Genomic DNA, 21,564 nt, shown 5'->3' with positions numbered 1-21,564 from the left:
AGAGCTGTGCGTGTGCATGAACAGCACATGCTAAGCAGCCTTTGAGCAAGTGACCGTATCGCATTCAAGAGAGCAGCATTCAACATATGGATTGCAGGACTGAGGCCCTAACTAGGTGGAGAGAGTGAGCTTTGTAAGACATCCTTAAATATAAGGACACTTTTGCATTTGTTTTCAAGGGATAACAGTGTGTCTCACACAAACATTTTCCATCTCAGTAAATCATGGCCCTAACCTCTCACCATCCACCCTCCTATCATTACCTACATTCCTGTGCCCTATTCCTAGCATCACCCAGAAAAGCACATCCTATCTCTGGTGAAGCTGGGGCAGAAGAGGAACAAGAGCTGCTTCCTTGACCAAAGGCAAGTTGTTTTATTCTGCTACTTGGCACTGGCTTTGTGTATAGTGTTCCCTGCCCTGTTGCTCCACGATGTCTCCCATTTGCATGAGGCATAGGTCTTGTTGCACTTTATTTCTGTGAAGAACCCTCCAAAGCCAGCTAATTCCTTCTGTCTTCTGCGTAACACTAAACTCTGCGCAGTGCAGAGACTCAGTGGACTCCACTGGGAATGTATGCCCAAACTATAGAGAGTTTATTTTACAAGGCACCTTTACATATATGTGGGGAACTACGGTAGTAAAATCCTTGTGAGGCAATAATGCAGTTTCACAGGAATGAGTTACAAATTGCTGCCCAGGCCTGGGTGACTGAGAGGGACATTTATGCCATTCCCAGGCAGCGAACACCAGGATGTTTGCAGGTTCTCATCATTTCCTTGGGACTGATCTCATCTGTTTATGACCAGCTTATGTCAACTATTCCCTTTGCCAGATGGATGTTAACGGGCTGCCAGCAGATTCTTAGGCTCTGCTTAACGCAAAGAGCATCCTCATGGGCCATTGCCTGCCTCTGCCTCCAGTCACCCAGCTGTGCCGGCAGCTGTCTTTGAGAGGAGCCCTGTTCACTGTTGAAGCAGCCCCAAAACTTATTTAACTCCTATCGTCCTTTTAGAGACATCTTTTAAATTCTTATACGAATATCTTCTTCAAGATACAAAATTTTTCTCCTCACTCAGCAATTTCCTTCCATATTTGCTTTGTGTTAATCGATGGTAAAATCTGGCGAATGGGCGCCCTAATTATTGCAGCATCCAAATGACAGGCTTCAGGCAAAATGATAATTACTTATTCAAAAGTATTCATAAAATTAACATATCCCAAATAAATTCAACCTTAATTTAACAGGCCACCGCACTTCTTACAAGCTCTTAGCACATGCAATCGTTTAAACTTAGTAGAGAGCAACTTACTCTTTCACAAGAAATTAGGGTCAAAAGTAGATGTAACCACAATTTGCCCTAAGGAGAACAAATGTCAAAGAGTTTAGGGAGCTATACAGCAATTTGTTCAAATGCATGTCTGTTCAAAAGTATACAAAGAAGTTCTTCCCAGGCTTTTTATGACGGCAGAGTATTAAAACTCTTCCTAAATTCTGTTTCTCAGCCAAAATCAAGAAATAAAAAACAGTAGAAAAGTTATAAACTCCCTCTCTGTCCTCCTTCCTCCTTTGAAACAGATTCAGGGCTTTTTTTCTGAGACCTTTCTATGGTTCCAAGTATTATGTTTGAGGTTTTTTTAACTTTTACCTGCAATGCAGGGTGCTCCCCACTGATACACTCATAGCACACAGATCACCGTCTGTGGTGAGAGGGGAAAGAGCTGTTTGAGTTTTGTAAGGAAAATCTTCTGTGCCACAGAGTCGGTCCAGACGGGAAAATCAAAACACTTTGGGAAAACAACAGGATGGTACATTTCATAGCACTGTTTGCCCTGCCTGCAAGTGCAAAGCAGCTTATAGTATTCCTTTCTGCCACTACAACTGTGTCAGCTGTACATCTCTTGTTGTATTTCAGCCTGGCTTCCCAAGATTGGAGTGAGGTCTTGCAGCCATCTGTCTATCTTTGAGTCAGGTCGGAGTGAATAACTTCGGAACAAAATTGGCCACTTTCTAATAAACTGAAAGAAAGGCAGGAGAATCCTGTGTTCATCTTTAACGATGACCACTACAGATGTGTGAAAACCAGGTATTCTGACGTGATGGCAATTTCACACACAGACACACCCTACACCCTTCTTGCCTCCTTCTTCCCTTTCTTGAAAATGTAATTTTGTGTCCATCCTGCTTGAGTCCCTGGCTATGAGGTTAGGACAAACAGTGCAAGATGGTCCCTACCCCAAGTCCTAGAGTATCTTCTTAGATATTTTTCTAATGAAATGTTGGTGATAAATTAATGAATTAATTCATTCTCCTCTTTACTTACACAATAACAAGGAAAAAAGCTCCGTCCCTGACAATGGTCCTTTTACAGCATTCGGCCCATTCCCAAAGCCGCCCTATGGCTTGTTTTGAAGATACTGCAACAAAGCCAACAACAGCGACATTTCTGTATAACCTGTGCTAATGGAAAGCATTACACATCCTCACTCTTTGTTCTTCATGTTCATCACAAAGTATTAAGTTCATTAAAAGGAAATAAATCACGCTTGAGAGAACATGATGCCAGTCAGGTCCAGATGACTCCAATATACTTCACTAAAATACTTTTGATTAAAACATGTTGCTAGTGACGTGTCTTAAAAGGAACTTGGACTTCAAGCTCTGTAATAACTGCAATATGTTCTCAGTCTCTAGCCCTGCCACAGCCTGCGTAAGCTCAGCATTAAAAACTCCTGCAAAAAGAGTTATTAGGTGCATATTTCAGACATAGACGTCTCATTGTAGTCGTTACCTGGCATGCCCAACAGAGGATCATATGCAAATTACTATCATTATTTAGATGTTCCAGACTCACTATGCATCGTTATGGCACACCGTCAATTTTACATAAACTTCTACATATGGAACATTTTAAAAATCTCCCAACTGCAGCAAGAGAAATGGAAAGAAATAACTTCAGCAATCGGCAATCTCTTAATAGCACCAGACTCTCAGCATTGATGTGGACAATAGACGAGTGCTTAAAAGGTCTCTTTGAGTAACATCGATAACTGCTTTCCATCAAGATTGTTTTAAATCACTGATCTTTCTCCAGAGACACTAAGATTAACTCTCACCTTGTGGGTGTGTTTTATAGATTTAAGTCACAGGGCAGAATTGAAGCTAAACTGGAGAAGGGCAGATTTAGACTAGACATAAGGAGGAATTTCTTCACCATAAGAGTGGTGAGGCACTAGAACAGGTTGCCCAGGGAAGCTGTGGCTGCCCCATCCCTGGAGGTGTTCAAGGCCAGGTTGGATGGGGCTTTGGGCAGCCTGATCTAGTGGGAGGTGTCCCTGCCCATGGCAGGGGTGTTGGAACCGGGTGATCCCGGTTCCAACCCAAACTATTCTATGATTTTATGATTCTATGATTCTAAACACAAGAAGATAGCAAATTTTTTATTTTTCTAAGAGTGAGTAGAATCCCCAAGTCCTTGGTCTTCAAAACTGCTGTCTACTTCAGTGAAGCTGTCTGCCTCAGCCCAACTTGGGATGCCAGACATTCCCAATGGATTTAAAGAGGCAACAGGTCCCTTGGTCTCTCTGATGGGTGTAAAAAGTTGTTCTACCATTTTTTGTGTATGTGGAAGGCAAAGTGATGAAATGGAGTAAGTGGGATACAAGCACGTAGGGTTATTTCCAAGGCATATCTGGAGGGGGACTAGCTGTATGTCTTTCAGCCTGCTAAAGGGATATGCACGCTCAACAGGGGCTCGGAGAAGAGTCTTGGGCACTGGGTACTGGTCTTTGCACTGACCCACTATAACTATTTCTATCCACGGTTTCTGTAAGATCACTTGATTTCCAATTGCGCCTTTATCTCCCAGCAGTAGCAGCTACTTAGACACGAAAGATTCAGCCCTTTGAAAACTTGCTGTGAGCTCATCAGACCTATGATGAAATCAGCCCATCCATCACATCTTGTGAAGATTGACATTGAGAGGCGTAGCTACAGGGCTTTGAGAAATCTGTAGTTCAATCAGTCACCTAGATGGCCATCTCCTTTCTGCTTGAGCAACTGAATCACCTCTCTCAGTAAGCACCTCCTTTGTGCGGGAGACAGCAATATCGAGTAGAAGACTGTGGCATTGCCTGCTGCAGAGACCATTTCAAGCCTCATCACCTTCCTCTCCCATTGCAGCATGTGACCATAAAGCAAATTCTAACAGCAAATCATACTGGAGGTTGTAAAACAGATTAGCTGCCAGGTTTCTGTCTGTTTTGAGAATATGGAAAAAAACCCTGAGTTGGTGGAGCACCACTGGCAGGTCCCCAGAAGGAACAGAATGAAGAGATAGAAGACAAAATCAGGACTTCACTCGAATTTAGTGGAGTGCAGGAAGAGTGAATTAAAATTTGGGAATCCTGGGTTTTTTTTCCTTCCAATCAAAACTGGCATCATGCTCTGGGAGGCAACGTGGGGAATGCTGAAAATGAAGAAATTAGCAGAAAGCACTATGACATCTATTCCCACCTGTTCCTCTGTTATTAATAACTGCATTTTTTTTTCCACTCTCCTTAGCCAGCCAGCCAGCCATGTGTAATATCAAAGAGAACACTTTTGGGTTGACATAGCAGTATTCAGACAGCACATAATTTTAACAGAGCCTTTTTCAAAGACTCCGTATTCTGCAGCCGTGTGGGATTTGGAGCTTCCTGTCAGCAGAAATAGATCTCTCTGCACTCAGAGCGCAAGGAGTGATCACTTGAGCTAAAGCAGCACAGGCTCTGCAGGGCACACAGCGTGCAGCAGGACAGCTCTGGTCCCACACAATAGTAGCTGGTGGCATAGATACTCGTGAACTGAACAATTCAGTGCAATAGAATATTTCTGGCTGAGATTTTATTTTTTTTTTCATATTTTGGGTTTCCCACAGTGGATTATTTTGAATCTAGCTTCACTGCCTGATCTGTTTACTGGTTGGGATGTCTCTTTTTTTCTGGAGAAAATAAACAATAAATGTTTTATGAAAGCAGCGTAAGAACAAAGTATGGAAAATCAAAGGAAAACCCTAAAATGAACTCTTCTTGCCTTAGGGCAGAGAATATGGCTGCTGTATCCTAGTGTTCCTCTCACGTGGGGAGGTTTTGGTTTTGTGAATTGTTATGTGTGTGCCAAGTTGCTGCAGATATCTGTACAACCCTTTCTTTGTCTTGCTGTAGCAGTTATCAGCATGGTCACTGCAGCACACGGCATGGTCCCAAGCCTGCAGACACGTAGGCTGGGACTCAGCCGCCTCATCAGAGACATATAGGTTGTGATGCCCTCAAGTTCTGTCCCTGTTCTGCTGCTGCCTCTCCACAAAAAGGCATGGCTCTCATGCACAGCCAGTGTTGTATGCCAGCTTTGTGCAGACCTCCTAGATACCTAGGACATCTAAAATATTAATAGCTGTAGACATAGGTGTTTAGGCAACTGAATACTCTCTTGTACTGTATCCATTGAACCACCAGGACTGTTTAGGCCACTGCATGACAAAGTGTTTGGATTCCATGGAGGAAGACTTCTCACCTTCTTAGCTATCCATATTCTGCTGGCCTTGTGTGGAGAAATACTCTCAAACAGTACTGTGTAATAAACCCCCAGGGAAGGGATCCCTAATGCATTCACTTATACGGTCAGAAAGTTCTCGGCCACAAAGCCTGAAAGTCATTTGGCCATCAGCATTGAGCACTGGCAGACCTCAGAAGTCTAGCTTATCGGGCACGTGAGACACGCAAGACAGCAGACATGCAGGGGGTGGTAATGCATGTAGTGGTCCAGCAGCTGCCATCAGACAGAGGTGAGCTTTGGTTGTCAACATTCTGTGCTTGCAACCGCTGTGTTTCCAGGCCAAGTGAGAACACAGCAGCTCCAGGGGAAGGAAGCTTCTGCTTGCTCACCAATACACCTAACTGTGAGCCAGGCTCCGTCCCTGGATCCACTGCTTGTTCCATCACAGGCCTGATCAAAAAATCTAATGATATAGGGAGTGTCCCTTTGATTTGAATCTGGAAGGCAATATCCATGAAATCCCTGGGGCCTTTTTCAGATATCTGCATGCTATCAAATAATCGTCAAATTCATGTATGTAACCCCGAGGTGCTCCATTGTTCAGGCACCTTTGCCCACAAAAGTCCCTGCTTCCTGTGTGCAGAAAGCGGCCGCCTGAAGGCTTCAGGATCCTGTTCTGCTAAGCAACTGTTTCACAGTCAAACATCATAAAAGGAAGTTTTGTAGATGCCAGCTACAGTAATTCTACTCTGCTTCTATCACCTCATCTGGGGAGGGGTGAATTCATGATGTTTTACACAAAAAGTGGATAAAACTATCTCTGTTGGCCATCCTGGCCTTTTTCAGCTTACATACTCCCAAAGGAGCTTAATCTCAGCAAAGAAAAGAAAGGCAAGAGACAACAGCAAGGCTTTTGGCCAGTAAAATAATTCCAAATCCTTGTGTGCCTAGATTTGGAGAGCTTTTAAATCCAAGAGGGCTCACAAAATAAAGTTTGGCCTTTGCACTGTTTCAACAATGAGCCATAAAACTAACACCCTGGTCCATTTCTAGTCTTTGTTCATAAGAATTTACCCATGCACCAAAATGTCTAAATGCAATTCCATGAAAGTCAATCATATGGTGAAACTTCCACATTGAAATTACTAAAGAAAGGAACTTCTGTCATGCCAGACTGCAAATGAAGCTTAGGGGAACAGTTTCGATCCTGGAAGAAAAAGTTCCCAGTTATACAGGGTAGCTCATATCTCAAGAGCCTGGTTTTAATCATAACCTATACAACTCAGTTACACAGCTCAAGCTTTACTACTCGGATGGCAGTTGCCAGCTGGATGGAAATCTGACTTGGTATTTTACAGTTCATGGGAAAGTTTTGTGAAGGATATTTGCCTGCACAGCAAAACAGCTTAGCGTGAGCCTTCCTAGAAACGAAACATGGAAATCACCACTTCCATTAAATGCACTAGATAATCTGAGGCTCATACCAACACCTTGCTGAACACTCACAAACCCTGCATCAGGGCTGCTTTAGACACAACCAGAAAAGGTAATTGCTAAAAGTAACATTTTTCTGGAATGGCAAAAATGCCTTGTTTCCTACTGGGTTTGGCTCTCCCACTTGCCTCATCAGCTCACATCAGCCCCCAGTGTCCATCACCCACTTTCTAGGAGGTGGAGGCTAAGCACTCTCTGGTGTTGATGGGCTCCTGTTGCTGTAGGGATATGGCACGAGCCAGCATGTCCTGCAGCACAGTGCTATTTACTTCTCAGCCTTGATGTAGAAAGACAGAGTTTTGTCTGCATCACTGAGATGCTCTGAGCTAGCTCAGCCTGGCACTTTCGATGGAGCTGACTGTACAAGCAGGTCCAGATACTCTTAAAATGGATTGTGCTTGGAAAAAAACCCACCCAACTATTTTAATTTGAATCTTAAAAGAAGATAGAAGATGAAGATAGATCACTGTCATTCCTCCTTATGGTTTCATTCCTACCAGGGAGTAGCTCCAGCTGCATCCAAACTGCAATGAACTAACTTTGGCCCATGCTTCAATGTGAGCTAACATGCAGTGTATTTAATTAGCACCAACTGAACCAAACTTGTGGAAACAGCATTTGGCTTCAGGTGAGAGTGTGGAAGGAAAAGATTCCCCTTTTCAACTGCAATATTGCGTCTTGAGTGCTGATGGCAGAGAAAGGAACCGTGACCTGTCAGAGCACAGGAGACAGAAAACATCGCATGTTCCTCTCCTGTTCTGCTGCTGTAGCTCACACTGCAATGTGTATTACAGGTGGCTCGTTTCTCTGCAGCAGTTTGACAACCCTGTCAAAGGGGATTCCTCTGCAATGCTATGCAAGTGATGAAGAGACCACGTAATTTGTCCCCCATGGATGTCACAAGGCGATCAAGATTTGGACCTATTTTCCCATTCTGAATATCGAGCACAGTCTAGCAAACAGGGCGCATACTCTGCTATCACTGAATCTTTTAAAAATCTTCTGTGATGGTGTGACATGAAGCAGAAATATTATCTTTGCAAAGCTGAAAGGTGGTCAGATAAGCTTGGATATTACCCTGCAACAAGTAGAGCTCCTAGTCTCAATCTCCAGATATTTCCAAGGCTGCAGAATGGAAGAGGTTCTGGTTCATTAGAGGAATGTCTGTTCAGCTTGAATCTAATACTTGATAGTGCTGTGGCCAGAACTCTGTGCCAGAATAAATACATTTAATTTGGTGTTTCTTTCATTCTTGAACTATGGCCCTGGTCTGTGAAACACTTTAGTTGTTATAAGAATGAACTTTTGAGTCACCAAAAGTGAGACCAGTAACACTGAGGGTGAGTGAAGCCACTCTGACTTCAACAGAGGGTAAAAAGTGTTTCAGTCCTAACCCAAGCACTGCTGGGTTTTCTATTAAAAACACTCCCAAATGGCTGTGAGTTACGCCCAATAAGTTTAATAATTGATGAAACCATAGCAAGTGACAACTACAGAATACAAAGCAGACACAAAAAATGATGGCATAAAAGTGGGAAGGAATAGTGTCTGCGATAAAAAAAGAAAGCAAAATACACTTAACAAAGGATATGGGTTCAGATATAACGTACATGGTCACATACAACACCGCATTAGTAACAGCACACACAGATACTCATTACACTGGGGATTTTCACAGTTCTCCACTTCATCCCAGATGACAAGTAAATTGATGCTTTTATTCTCTTACATAAATTCTTGTGCACACAACATCATCAGCACCAAAGGTCTGGAAAAGAAACAGAAATCAATCAGAAGAGATGGAACAAGCAAACATTTAACACCATTTTTTAATGTTATTTTTATTACAGCAGCTAGGTCTGCAGCAGAAATACATTTTCCTATATCTTTTGACAGAAGAGAGTAAAGAAAGGAGTCATTTTAGAAGAGGAATGCAATGTAAGTGACCTTTTTTTCCAAGGCACCGTGAATTTTGTCAGAATGATAAATGATGCACAAATTCCCTTTTTCTATAGTTTCTTGGCATGCATTTATAAATAAACATGAGAAAAGAAAGAGAATTTGGAATGCAGGACTATATTTAGAAACAGTTGCAGCGCTTTGAACTGGAAATGCTGAGGGCGGAATTCAGATGGCATATCCCAAAGGTATTCTTTGATATGTGCAGGTATAAATCAGAGTAGTTCAAATGAAGTCAGCAGAGCAATGCTGAAGACTAGAAGAATGTATACCTATAACCTGTAAAGATAACACTGCCGCAAGATGTTGACGCACCACGCTGGGTGACCAAACCCCTCTCTCCCAAGCTTTCATGTGGGCAGCGTCGATCACAACCTTCTTTCGGGATGCTGTGACCTTCACCTATGAATTTGTTAACTATGCTATGGGCCTGAAATGAGGGAACATAATGGAGAAAAAAGCAGTGGAGATCAAACTCATTTCACATGACTGAACACCTATGAGGTCTTGCAAATGTTTGATCTCTATACACCTGAAAACCACTGACTTAGTACAGACTACGTCCCGTTAGCATCCCGTTTCTTGTACCAGACTCAGTACCTCAGAGTGCTTTGATTTTACACTAGAGTTGGTGCTATGCGATGTCACACCATTGACTGAAACAGAGCTGAGCAAGCAATTAAACATGAACGAAATAATGGGTGCAAGAGCGGGAAAAACTGACTGCAAAACCCCTCACATTCAGCTACACTGAGACAGTTTTGAGTTCACCACTTACAAGTTGTGAGGTGGGATGTTTGTCTGTAATAACTGCCAAGGTCTCACTGAGGAATATAATTAAGACCTACCCCAGTGTGTTATGAAAGTTCAGCTGGTCTTCATTTGTTTTAATGCTTTCTATGCCTGTTTTAGCCAACATCTCTTTGAAAGGACTTGGCTTTAAAACTGACTGTGGCTTACATTCTGTTCCCTTTATTGAGGAAAAAAGTCTGTTGGTATTTTGGAGATACAGGCTTTGGTTTTATGCATATAAAGAGCTTATAATATCAGTCTTTGTATGCATTCTTAGCTTATACAGGAAAATGTCTGAAAATGAAAGTTAAAGGATGCAGATCACCATTGCCCTCGGTACCAGCTCAAAATACCCTTACTATGGCCTCCTCCAACATTCCCAAAATTATTCACAAAGGTGAAACTATTTCAGCAAGAGGTTTTCCAGAGAAGGCAAGTCAGAGTCAAGACCATCCCGAGCCTGAAGTTGTCTGTGGAGCCTGGAAGGTCACTGGGACAGTGACTGCCTCTCTATCAGCGCTGTCTGAGTGGCAGCTTCCTTGCAAGACCCACAGGATAAAGTGTGAAAATAAAGATAAAAAATTGTGGTGGAGGGAAAAAGCAATAGTAACTTTCTGGGAAAGCTCAGTAGTATGGGTACATCCAGAATACACTGCACAGGCAGCAAGCCCATTGCACGTACACGCAGACTGACTGTTGTGCACACACAGGGGCACAGCTTGACACACTTCTGACAAAGCGCAATGGTTGTTAATTTTGTACTTCTAACACCCAGCTCCAGCTGGACTTCTGGGCTCCTGAAACTCTCAGGCTAACAACTGCATTAAAGTTGCTCTGTCAGGACAAAAATTAAGAGCAGAAAACATGGACATACCTGAGAAATGCAAATATACAGTAGTCTTAAGTCAGTTGTTACACACAAGGATTGTCATTCTCTGCAACACCCCAGTCTCATAGTCTGGAAAACCACTATAATTTAACACAATTATATCTTTAAATCTAGATTTTAAAGAGATTAAAAAAAGCCCAATTACAGTTACTCAGGAGAACTGTGTAGCCACTGGGCCCTCCTCAAACAGCCAGGCATCCTTTCCTTTAAGGCCCAGCTTAGATTATGGCCTCTGACCTGCTTCAGGAATAAGCTGCATTTTTTACCACTTTACCGTTCAGATGATTAGTGACCTAATTCCATATTGAAGCACATAACTAAACGGCTCTGATTGTCATGGTTATGTACATGGTTTAAATGTGGACCTGCGTAAAAGGCGCTTCCCTATCTTACTGCAGCTTACTAGCACTGTTGAGACAATTCCACTAAATGTTGCTAAATAAAACAAAGAGGAATATGTTCAAACTTGCTGCATTCCTTTTCTTGTGGTTACTCACAAAAATGTCTAATGTACAGCTGGGCCTGAGCTCAGAGGAAGATACAAATAAAAACGCTGTTACTCCTCCATCCTTCACACTTCAATCCTTGCATTCAGGAGTACGATGAGGCAGTGTAGTGACTGTGGTTCTAATTCTACACTTGAAGGAAGCGACAGATGCTGTCAGAACAAACAGACTTTAAAGCCTTCCATGACCCAAAGGAGCAGAACTTCCTAATAAAAAGAGAGTGAGCAATCCTGGCTATTCAGTGGGGAAGCTTCACCAGAGCAATTATAAAAAAGTGGAACAGTACCAAATTGTAACTCAAATCTGAGGAGAAGGTGCAGGATTCTGTATCACCCTCTTCTCATCAGCTTGCAAAGGTCTCACTTATCTTACAAAACAATACAAGGCAAGGCTTCTACCTAAATCTAACACGGGATTTCAAATGTGCTGTGACTGCAAATTACAGAATTGTTTTCCCCACTTAGCTTGTCATAATCTGTAGCTAAGAGTCCATAAGCACACTGCAAACAAAGCCCTGCACAGGGGGATAATCCAATAAATTGACCTCTCCCGGTTCACTCAAAATCTGATGACTGCTGACATCATTAGAGATTAAAAGAGAATTACAGGGCAGTAATATATTACCATATCAGTAAATCTGCTTTTTGAAGGCCTTCTTTATAAACATGTGCTGAGAAGCCTTTGTGATAAGTGGAGCACACGGTATAGTTACGAATGGTGTCATTGAAACAATCACCTGGGAAAGATTGCTTGTGCTGGTGTGTGCAAAAATCCCCTTCTATCTGCTCATGACTGACCCACCCACAGGGGCAACTGGCAAAAGGGAGGCAGAATACACGAGCAAGCAAATGGAGAAAAGAAGATATTACTAAATCCTCAGTAAAGGCTTTGTCTACGTGCAAACTTCCACGCTATCCACAGTAAAGATATATACTCTCACCACAAAGGCAGATTGCATATTTACTTTCTTCTCCTGACTCCCATATTTTATGGGGCCATAGTCACAGAGGGTACGTCCCCCGCTTCGAACTTGGGTATTAATAGCAAGTCACCCAATATAAAGCCCCACTTTCTGCAGGACATCAACCGACAGGACCATGCAAAATCAGGTCATTTATCGAGGTACCCAAATGTTGGTATTTGTGTTTGAGAACTGCTATATTATACAGCTTCCTCAGAGTCTCACAGCAAATGACAGTGGTAAGAACATGGGACTATGGTATCTCCCAGTGGTAAGTCTTGAAAGCCAGCATATAGCAAGTATCTGAGCTACAATGGATATTCTAAGAGGCTCTATACAGGACCAGATGCATCCGAGTTGCAAACGGCTTTGGCTTCTTTCTCTGCTTGTATGTTTGGGATGAGACCCAGACCAGGCTATACTGGTGAGCAGGGCCTGCAGATCCCTAAGCCCCCTTGTAAATCTGCTCATGGCAAATAGTAAATTAAAGCATTAGGTCCATGGAGAGCATGCACAAGCATTATTATAGTCTTCTGAACTTTTATCAAGGCTGCTTTAATGAGGTCAGCAGCAACACCCCCACTCACTGACCTCAGTATTACTAGACCCTACTTTTGATAACTGCTTTTATTTAAGACCACTCTTCAAAAACTATGGAAAAGTTAAACCCTTAGGTAGTTTAATAGTTGTAGTTGTTCAATACAAGGCTTAGGCACACCACAAATCTCAGCATTTGCCTGCAAAGTATCTTTCCAAATCTGCACTGACCCTTCTCACCTACTGTGTTAAATTTTAGAAGCCAGCAATATAATTTAAAAAATGTTCACTCACTCATCTAGGCTCCACAGTTCACCAGTTTTAATCAACCACAGCATGATTTTTCTGGGGAGGGAATACAGAATAGAAACCATGCTTGAAACCCCCCTAATGTTCTGATCTTTGACCCTTGCTATAATTGATTCTGAGAACCCCTGTGTGATACGTGAACTGTGTAAAATGCGGTCTGAGGCTGTTTTTAAAGCCCCTCTTCAGTAATCATCCACTTTAAAATGTTTGTGTGTTACAGATTAAACTAAAATCTATAGAGGTATGAGCAGCTATGAAAGCAGCAATGTAGATAAAGTTTGAATATAAATGCTTCTTATTTGAATAGCTACCACTTGGAAGCAGCATCCTTTAACTTTGTAAGAGCAGACCTTTTGTTCTTCTGATTTACACAGGTGATTGATGGCTCATTAATGTCCCTGACAAAAACACACAGCAGCAGCAAACACATTACAGGATATAAAACAAAATAGAAGAAAGAGCATATTAGAATAGACTCAATCCCAGGTCTTATTTTTCAGAGAAGTAAAGGGAATATATATTTTTGTGTTACAGTCTGATCTTGATTACTCAAGTGCTGACCCAAGCATAGTTTATGAAGGGGGAGTTGTACATACAGATATTGTGACTCTCTGTACATGCTACAGGGCAATAAAATATAAAGATACAGTCAAGACAAACCAATGTGGACTATGATTGGGATCTATCATTTTCAGCCTCATTTGCTTGCACATTCCATGTAAAAAATTTTTTTAATCTACATTGTTCTTCTAAAAATGCAGCATTGAAACCCCAGCAAGCACATCAGATCAGAGGAGAATAAACAGCACTGATGAAAGCAGCTGCAATGTTCTAACTCATTCCCAGCACCTTCTTTGTTAAAGCAGAGCTGGATCCTTTTTCCCTTACTCAATTGAAAGGGCTCTTTTTCTAACAGGACTTTAGACCTACATCTGCTCTTCTGTGAGCCAAATATTATTTACGCTACCAATAAGAGTAATCTCGTTCCTCATGCTGCAAGGAGCTAAGGAGAACTAAAGGCAAACTTAACTGGTACCCGAAGGTAACAGAAATCCTTGTAACTAATTTGTTCCCAGCATCTGTGTACCAGAGGATATGATATGACATGGAAGACCATCATATTGCTCCAAAGAACCTCTGAAGAACATAAGGAATTCTTCTGCCGTGATTCAAGAAAGATTGACAATTATACAGTAATATGGTTGCTATTTTAGATCTGTGGCAGTCATGACAATTCAACATGGATTTTTTTTTAATTATAAGTGATAATAAATGCATTTTATTTAACATGCTGTGTTGGGGAGAAAAATATATCCTTCCACTAGGAAAATGTCATAATCAAATGGACCCCCTAAGCAATGCAGCATATTAGATCAAAATTCTGTGGCAAAGCTCCAATATTTATGCAGCCAGTCTGAGCAGAGCAATCCTCATTCCATACCCCCTGCCTGCTGCCCCAAGCCATTTTTCCATTCATGCCTGAGTCTAAAACAGTTTATATTCCTTCTTGCAACTTTTTTCCGAATGGGTTATGAGTGTTCTTGATTTCTTCTGCAAATGGATGTAAGAGCCAAGGAGGAAACTCAAGACTTCTTGAAAGATTTCTTAGGATAATCAGAGAATCAGAAGCAGAGACTATGAGAATAAACATCAGCCTTAGGGTTCCTAAACTGCTCTATCACAGGCTCTGCCCCAAAAAAGCCTCCCAGCTGCAGATTATCTAGAAGTTCACAAAAATATAGTTTCCCCCCTGCTTATTTAAGATGCTCTGCCAGAACGGAAATAGGGAAAGCACATCAGAAAGAGTAAACGAACAGAAAACATTTCTTAGGTAAGTACGAAAGTCTGAGAAGTGTGAAGATGGGAATTGTTAAATGTTGGAAAGGGTATGAGAAGCAAAACTGAATGAGAAAGAAATTCAGGTCCTAAAGAATCCTAACAAGCTGGGAGGACGGAAAAAGAAAGGAGACAAAGAAAGCTCTCTTCTTCTCACTGTGATCTTAGCTTTGAAGAAGTAAGATGTAACCGGGGGTTTGCAGACTCAGATCCAAGCAGAAGATTAAATAATCTAAGTTAAATCTCTCTTCACTGAAGTGGTGAAAAACCCAAACACGCTTGAGAGGCAACAGATCAAAAGGGGTCACAGGGTCTTCTCACTAAGAGCTCCTATTCCTACTTTGTTCCCTGTTACGGTTGAAGAACACACCTCAGCCAATCCCTTCAGGCAGTTTAGATTTAGCCTACATAATAGTCTGGAGGGAATATCCTAGGGTTCTAAAATTAGGGGCCACACACAAGAAACGTAGCTTTCCTAACCCTCGTCTGTCTTCCTCCAAATAGCAGAACACTCTCCTGCCTCCCAGAAGGGTTAATTTTGCCATCTTAACTTCTCCAAAGGACCACAGACCTCACGCTGGACACCACCTCTCCTACAAACACCTCACTGCTGAGCTTCAGGGTGTGGCTTTTTCCAAGAGGCGGCTTTATCAGTGTTGTTAAAAGAAGTATTCACAGTAACAAACCTTAGCATATTATTTAAATCTTTCATACACAGCACGTGATGACTGGAAGTTGAATCTTGACAGGTACAGATTAGAAATAATGTTTATATTTTAATGGCAAGGATATTAACCAGTAAAACAACTTATCAAAAGCTGTGATTGAGTTCCTACGAATGGAAATATTTTAAAAGGAAGGGAGTTTTTCTAGTTTGTATCCTAATTTGAAAAATAATTCACTTGGAAAAGCTCAACAGACTGTATCATACAAGAAAAAAGGTTGGATGGCTTTATAATCTTTGAACCTCCCTGGTTTCTTAACCAACCTAATTCTTCTTCCCCACCAGCGTAAGTTCACATTGCTGATTGTAGGAGGTAGTTGTATTATGACTGCCTTTCTTGCTTTGCTTGGATCAGTTCACTTTGTTTAACAGCTGACTCGTTAGTTTGTTGCTTAAATAATAAATTACAGAAAGATACTGTTAGAAAGCTCAAAAAATGATAGTGGAGAAAATATTTTGTCCACTGCATTATACGTAAAGTTGTGAAGCAGAAATCAAAGTACTTTGCCTCCTAAAGTTTTGTGATAAAATAAAGAATTTCACTGGCTGAGTCAAAAGAAATTACCCAGAAAGAGGGTATCCATTCAATAAAAAACAGTGTGATTTCACTAAAAGCATACCTCTCCTCCTAAGGTGTGGGTGAACAGTTCCAAGATGTCTGGAATAATACTAACACCTTAAAAGCTTTTTGTTTATACTTGGTTAGGTTTGGGTCCTGCTTTTATTTCAGATGAAATCTTAAAAACAGAGTTCCAACTGCTTTAGAGAAACACTGGGGAGGCTGTTTGTTTTTTGAAGTGCAGAGGTTTAGTTAGTGTGATAGTTTGAAATAAAACCTCCCTGCTTTGATGTTTTCTTACCCGTCACTCCGGCAGTGTGTCTTCTATGCCCAAACTGATGAGGCGTAGCAGTCTAATCAACTATTTATCTGGAACTCACTAGGCAAGAACACGTGCAGTAAAATGATTCTGAACCGGAGCTGAACTGTGCTACTTCTAACTCAGAGAAAATGTGTCTTTATCCAGATCTGGATATTGCTTCACTAATGTAGAGGGACTGCCGAGGAAAGACTCGGTGAAGAAGACTCAGCTTTAACAGGAATAAGTACAAGATAAGTAAGCAAACTACACATGATTCATGGCATAAACGGTGAGGCCATCGCAGGGGGGCTGCTCAGAACGCCCCCAGCAACCTCGCTGCCTTATGGAACATCACACAGGAGGGGGATGCTGGCTGGCAGCAGGTGTGCAAATTGCTGTATTTCTGAGAAAATCACAAAGGCAATTCTGAACTGGATTCAGAGGTGATGAAGGAACCGAGGAACATGGCAGAGACGGGCAAGGAATTAGTTGTTCTTCACAAACAGAATGAGATTAGACCATGCTAACAGCAAGCCCCATCTTTCCTGCCATACACTGTGCGACTGTGTACAAGCAGCACAATATGCCTAAAAGAGAAGGTTCTCTAGAAATGAGGTCAAATGCCATGATCTCACTTGCACCAGAGAAAATCTGCAATAAATCAAGCAAAATCTTTGGTGATGTTGTGAATTTACACAGCAGAAGCGGCCTACTTGTGATTATTCAACCAGTAAAAGCAGGGCAACAGTCACAGCAATAAAAGCAAGCGAGAACCTGCAAATATCTTCATTTGTTCTTAAAAAAAAAGACATCTGAGAAGACAGGAAGAAAGTGATGTATGAATTGTACTGTAGAGGATTATGAAAATGGTAGTTTTCCAGATGGATTTAAGTGAAGAGAAGTAGTAAGTCATACTACATGGTAAAAGATAGTTGTTAATATGGTGCATGTATTGGGTAGGTTCAAGATTCTTACCAAAATCAGCTCATCATTAGCTAATTCTCGAGTCCAGTATGTTTTGGGACCATCTCCCTCAATAAGAGTTTGTTTGCAATAGATCTTGTTTTCATTCTCCCAAGTGGCCAAACTCTGCAGGCAAGAAAACCATTAGGAATAACATTAATTATATTCCCCAGCAGCATGAGGTAGAGACACAACAATGAGCAGCAGTGAGAATAATTGCTGCAGGAAAGGAGCAACACAAGGCAAAGAGGGAAAAAAGACATCAGGGGAAAATGGTGAAACCAAAATGAAGGCGTGAGGGTCATTTTGGAAACAGGTATATATTAATAAAAAGGTAATTGTAAACGTGCCTTTTCAATGTAAATTCCCATGTTTCCAAATAAAAAGGTCATCCAGTTTTCATAAAATGCTTAATGTTGAAAGCATAATTTAGAAAGGTGTAATAACATAGCGTTTACGTTCCCAAGCATCTTGGTACACATGCAGTTTGATCTGACATGTTATTTATCACTATAGAATCCCCTTAGTGTAAAAGCATCAAGAGTCCCATGTATCATTTTGTGGTCATTAAAAATGCAGTATTTGTCACTTATAACCTTTCATTCTATACGGCACAGTGGCCTGTTAACTGTCTATTAAACCCTTCCTGTGCCAACAAACTAGAATAAATCACAGCTAAATTAAACAATATTTGCTAGGATTCTAGTGTTTGCGATATTACTTTTTTAAGGTTGTGTGTCTGAAGACTGAAACACCCTCAGTCATTTTTCAAAGCATTTCAATAATGACTATGAAACCACAGAAACAAAAGAAAAAAACCCATAGGATTTTGTTTAGCTTTCATGAACAGGCGAGTCCTGATTCTTGTTGCTTTTCACTCTAGCACAGAACCATTATTCTACGGTGCAATGGAACAGCTGTGCAGAATGATGCCCCATAACGAATGTGCAAGTAATTGCTTTACAACTAGCACAGGGGACACATTCATTAGTCTGTGACTTTATACACGTGTGTATATATATATATATACACACGCATGTGTGTATGGATATGTATGCACAAATTCATGTTAACACTTCCCAGACTTTCCAAGGAAAAAAAACCACTTTATTTTGACTTTAAATTAGCTGTTTACTTTATAAATACTTTTCCCAAAACAGTAGGATTTTAAGGCAATGAGCTATCTCAAGTGGCAGCTAGAGAAGCTAAGCCTTGCGCTACAACTACATACGACTCGCTCTTTGTCTCTACAAACAATGAATCAAGTTTGTCAGCAGAACTAAACCCTCCACCCCATAAAGTGTACCAAAACCTATCACCAGCCAGCAATTTTGCCAGATACTGCAAATTACATTCTGAAGTATTACGTTACCTGTCAGCTTCTGCTCTGTGGCCACATCTTGGTTATATACACACAGCCATACAACTTACTCCTCAGAGTTGACTATAAATAATTTCACAACACATGGAAAAAATTTACTACTTCACAAAACACATTTCTTTCAGATTTTTCCAATTCTCATAGCTTACAGCCACAATTATTGTTTTTCCATCTGCAGCAATAAATCCTTCCCTAGAAAGCAGGTCACATTTATTGTATATGCATTATGTATGAAGATACTAAAATACTACTTCTGCCGAACAAGATAAATTAACAAAGCCAGCAACATTTCCTGAACAAACTGTTAAATATACGATAACTCATCCTAGAGATCAAGTGGATGTTCTAAATGTTCACTCGCTCCCAGAAGCTTCCTCCCTTTTTCATAAATTTAAATTTACAGCATTTGCATTGGAGATAGGAAGTTCTGAATTTTTAGTGGTGCAAATGCTTTCAAAAGCTTTCCCAAGAATTAGCAGAGATCGTATTTTGAACAGCAGATTATTTCACCTTCCTGGGATACTTTTAAAACTCTATTCTAATTTGGGACTACATTCTGGTACTCTTCATCCATACCTCTTTTATACGCGTTTCATGTACACATCTCTCCGAAGTGTGAGAGCAAAGTGTCTGAGGAATGGATAACCAACCCATGCCTTTGGTAACTTTTGTTAAAAGGCAGCTCTGATCGCAGCCCAGGTCTCCAATAGCCCAGAGCCCATTTCAAGAAGCTGGTAACAGATGCTGCCAGCCCAAAGCCCCCTCGGCAGGCACAGAGGGGGTCCCAAAGGTGCACAGAGGGGGTCCCAAAGGTGCACAGAGGGGGTCACACACAGAATCAAGCCCAAAACACCCCAGCAAACACCCTCTAATGCACTTCTCCACCAGAAATGGTGTGATTATGGCTGGTGTAACACTAACTGAAAGTCCGTCTTACATCATTAAAGACTTATTTGATCAGCAAACTGGAGACATGCACTTGCAAGGGCATCAAAGAGGATTTCAGCCCCAAACTACCAGCTGTCTGCAATCCTACTACTGAGCTCAGGTGATTCAGTTTAGGGCAAAAGTGATGTCAGGTTTGTGCAAGAAATCCTGACTCTTGAGGTCTCTCTTGCTCCAGTTCCCTGTATCCCCATCAGGGACAGAGGCTGGGGGGATCTCCCCCTGCAGCTGAGGTCTCCGAGGCAGAGGGAAGAGAAACAGCTGGATAAAGTCCTGCCAGCAGGAGCTCAGCCTCTGCTTTTAGGACCCTCTGTCGCCTTCAGATTGAAGTTCTACCCTGCGAGAGGGAGAACGCTGGGCAAGGGCCAAGGGGAGCAGCAAGCACTAAGGACCCCATGAAGAAATGGCCTCAAGCTCCACCAGGGGAGGTTTAGGCTGGACATTAGGAAAAAAATTTTTCACAGAAAGGGTCATTGGGCACTGGCAGAGGCTGCCCAGGGAGGTGGTTGAGTCACCTTCCCCGGAGGTGTTTAAGGGACGGGTGGACGAGGTGCTGAGGGACGTGGTTTAGTGTTTGATGGGAATGGTTGGACTCGATGATCCGGTGGGTCTCTTCCAACCTGGTGATTCCATGATTCTATGATGCGTTTCTGGGAAGAAGATGGTGGGGGGCAGCAGATACATTTGTGCCACGCAAAGAGAAGCCGGTAACGCGCACCCAGCCCGCTAAGGACCCCGAGAAGCGTTTCTGGGAAGAGGAGGGTGCGGGCATCGCCGCCGCCCGGGAGCAGCGGCAGCAGAGGCGTCGGTGCCACCCGAGGAGGAGCCGGAGCCCCCCCGCCCCGCACCCCCCGCCGGGCTCGGCGCTCCTTACCCTGCACTTGCGCCCGTCCACCGTCTCCTCCTCGAAGCTCTCCCCGATCTTGAAGTTGATCTCGGTGGTGCGGACGGTGGTGGAAGTTTTGATGTAGAACCGGTCCCCGTCCTGGCGGATCTCCACGTGCGGCTTGGAGGCGGCGGCCACGGCCACTTTCCTGAGCATGGCGTTCACACCTGGGGGAGAGGGAGCGCGGAGCTGCAGCCCCCGGCAGCACCGGGACCGGGGCGGAACGGCCGCGGCTCCGCTCGGGCTGCCGGCCCCGCTCCCCCCGCCCCCCGGCCCCGCGTCCCCCCGCTCACCCAGCGCCTTCAGCAGCTCGTCGAAGTTCTCGCTGCTCCGCATCTTCCAGGTGCCGGCGAAGTTGGGCATGGCGAGCGGCGGCGGCGGCGGCTCCGGCACCTTGTGAGCGCGGAGCGTGGCGGAGGCGGGTCTCACCCTGCCCCGGGGCCGGGCAGCCGCCCCTCCCAGCGCCCTCCGACCGCCCCCAGCCACACGCCCCGCCACCCCTTCAACCGCCCCTCCATCCATCCATCCATCCATCCATCCATCCATCCCTTCATCCATCCATCACTTCATCCACCCCTTCATCCATCTGTCCCTTCATCCATCCCTTCATTCACCCCTCCATCCCTTCATTCACCCATCCATCCCTTCATTCACCCCTCCCTTCACCCCTCCCTTCATCCATCCCTTCATCCATCCCTTCATCCATCGCTTCATCCATCCATCCCTCCATCCATCCATCCATCCATCCATCCATCCCTTCATTCACCCCTCCCTCCATCCATCCCTTCATTCACCCCTCCATCCATCCATCCCTTCATCCACCCCTCCATCCATCCATCCCTTCATCCATCCCTTCATTCACCCTTCCATCCCTCCATCCCTTCAGCCATCCATCCACCTGTTCACCCATCCCTCCATGCATCGCTCCATCTCTCCATCCATCCACCCATTCATCCTTTCCTTCCTCCCTCTCTCCCTCCTTCCCT

The 21,564-nt window shown here is 43.0% G+C and overlaps 1 protein-coding gene across 1 annotated transcript; it reads right to left on the bottom strand.

Annotated features, from left to right (window-relative positions):
* Nucleotides 1-8,482: 8,482 nt before the first annotated feature.
* Nucleotides 8,483-20,982, bottom strand: CRABP1 (cellular retinoic acid binding protein 1). Its single transcript, XM_069866932.1, has 4 exons — nt 20,872-20,982; nt 20,567-20,745; nt 17,379-17,492; nt 8,483-8,798 (listed from the first exon to the last, which is right to left on the bottom strand). Exons 1-4 carry the CDS (start codon nt 20,939-20,941, stop codon nt 8,748-8,750), a joined length of 414 nt encoding a protein of 137 aa, XP_069723033.1. The 5' UTR covers nt 20,942-20,982; the 3' UTR covers nt 8,483-8,747.
* Between the last annotated feature and the right edge of the window lie 582 nt (nt 20,983-21,564).

The sequence above is a fragment of the Phaenicophaeus curvirostris genome, chromosome 12 (assembly GCF_032191515.1).
Source record: "Phaenicophaeus curvirostris isolate KB17595 chromosome 12, BPBGC_Pcur_1.0, whole genome shotgun sequence".
NCBI classification, from domain to species: Eukaryota; Metazoa; Chordata; class Aves; order Cuculiformes; family Cuculidae; genus Phaenicophaeus; species Phaenicophaeus curvirostris.
The sequence above is the reverse complement of the archived record's forward strand: the minus strand, read 5'-3'. Positions and strand labels throughout refer to the sequence as shown.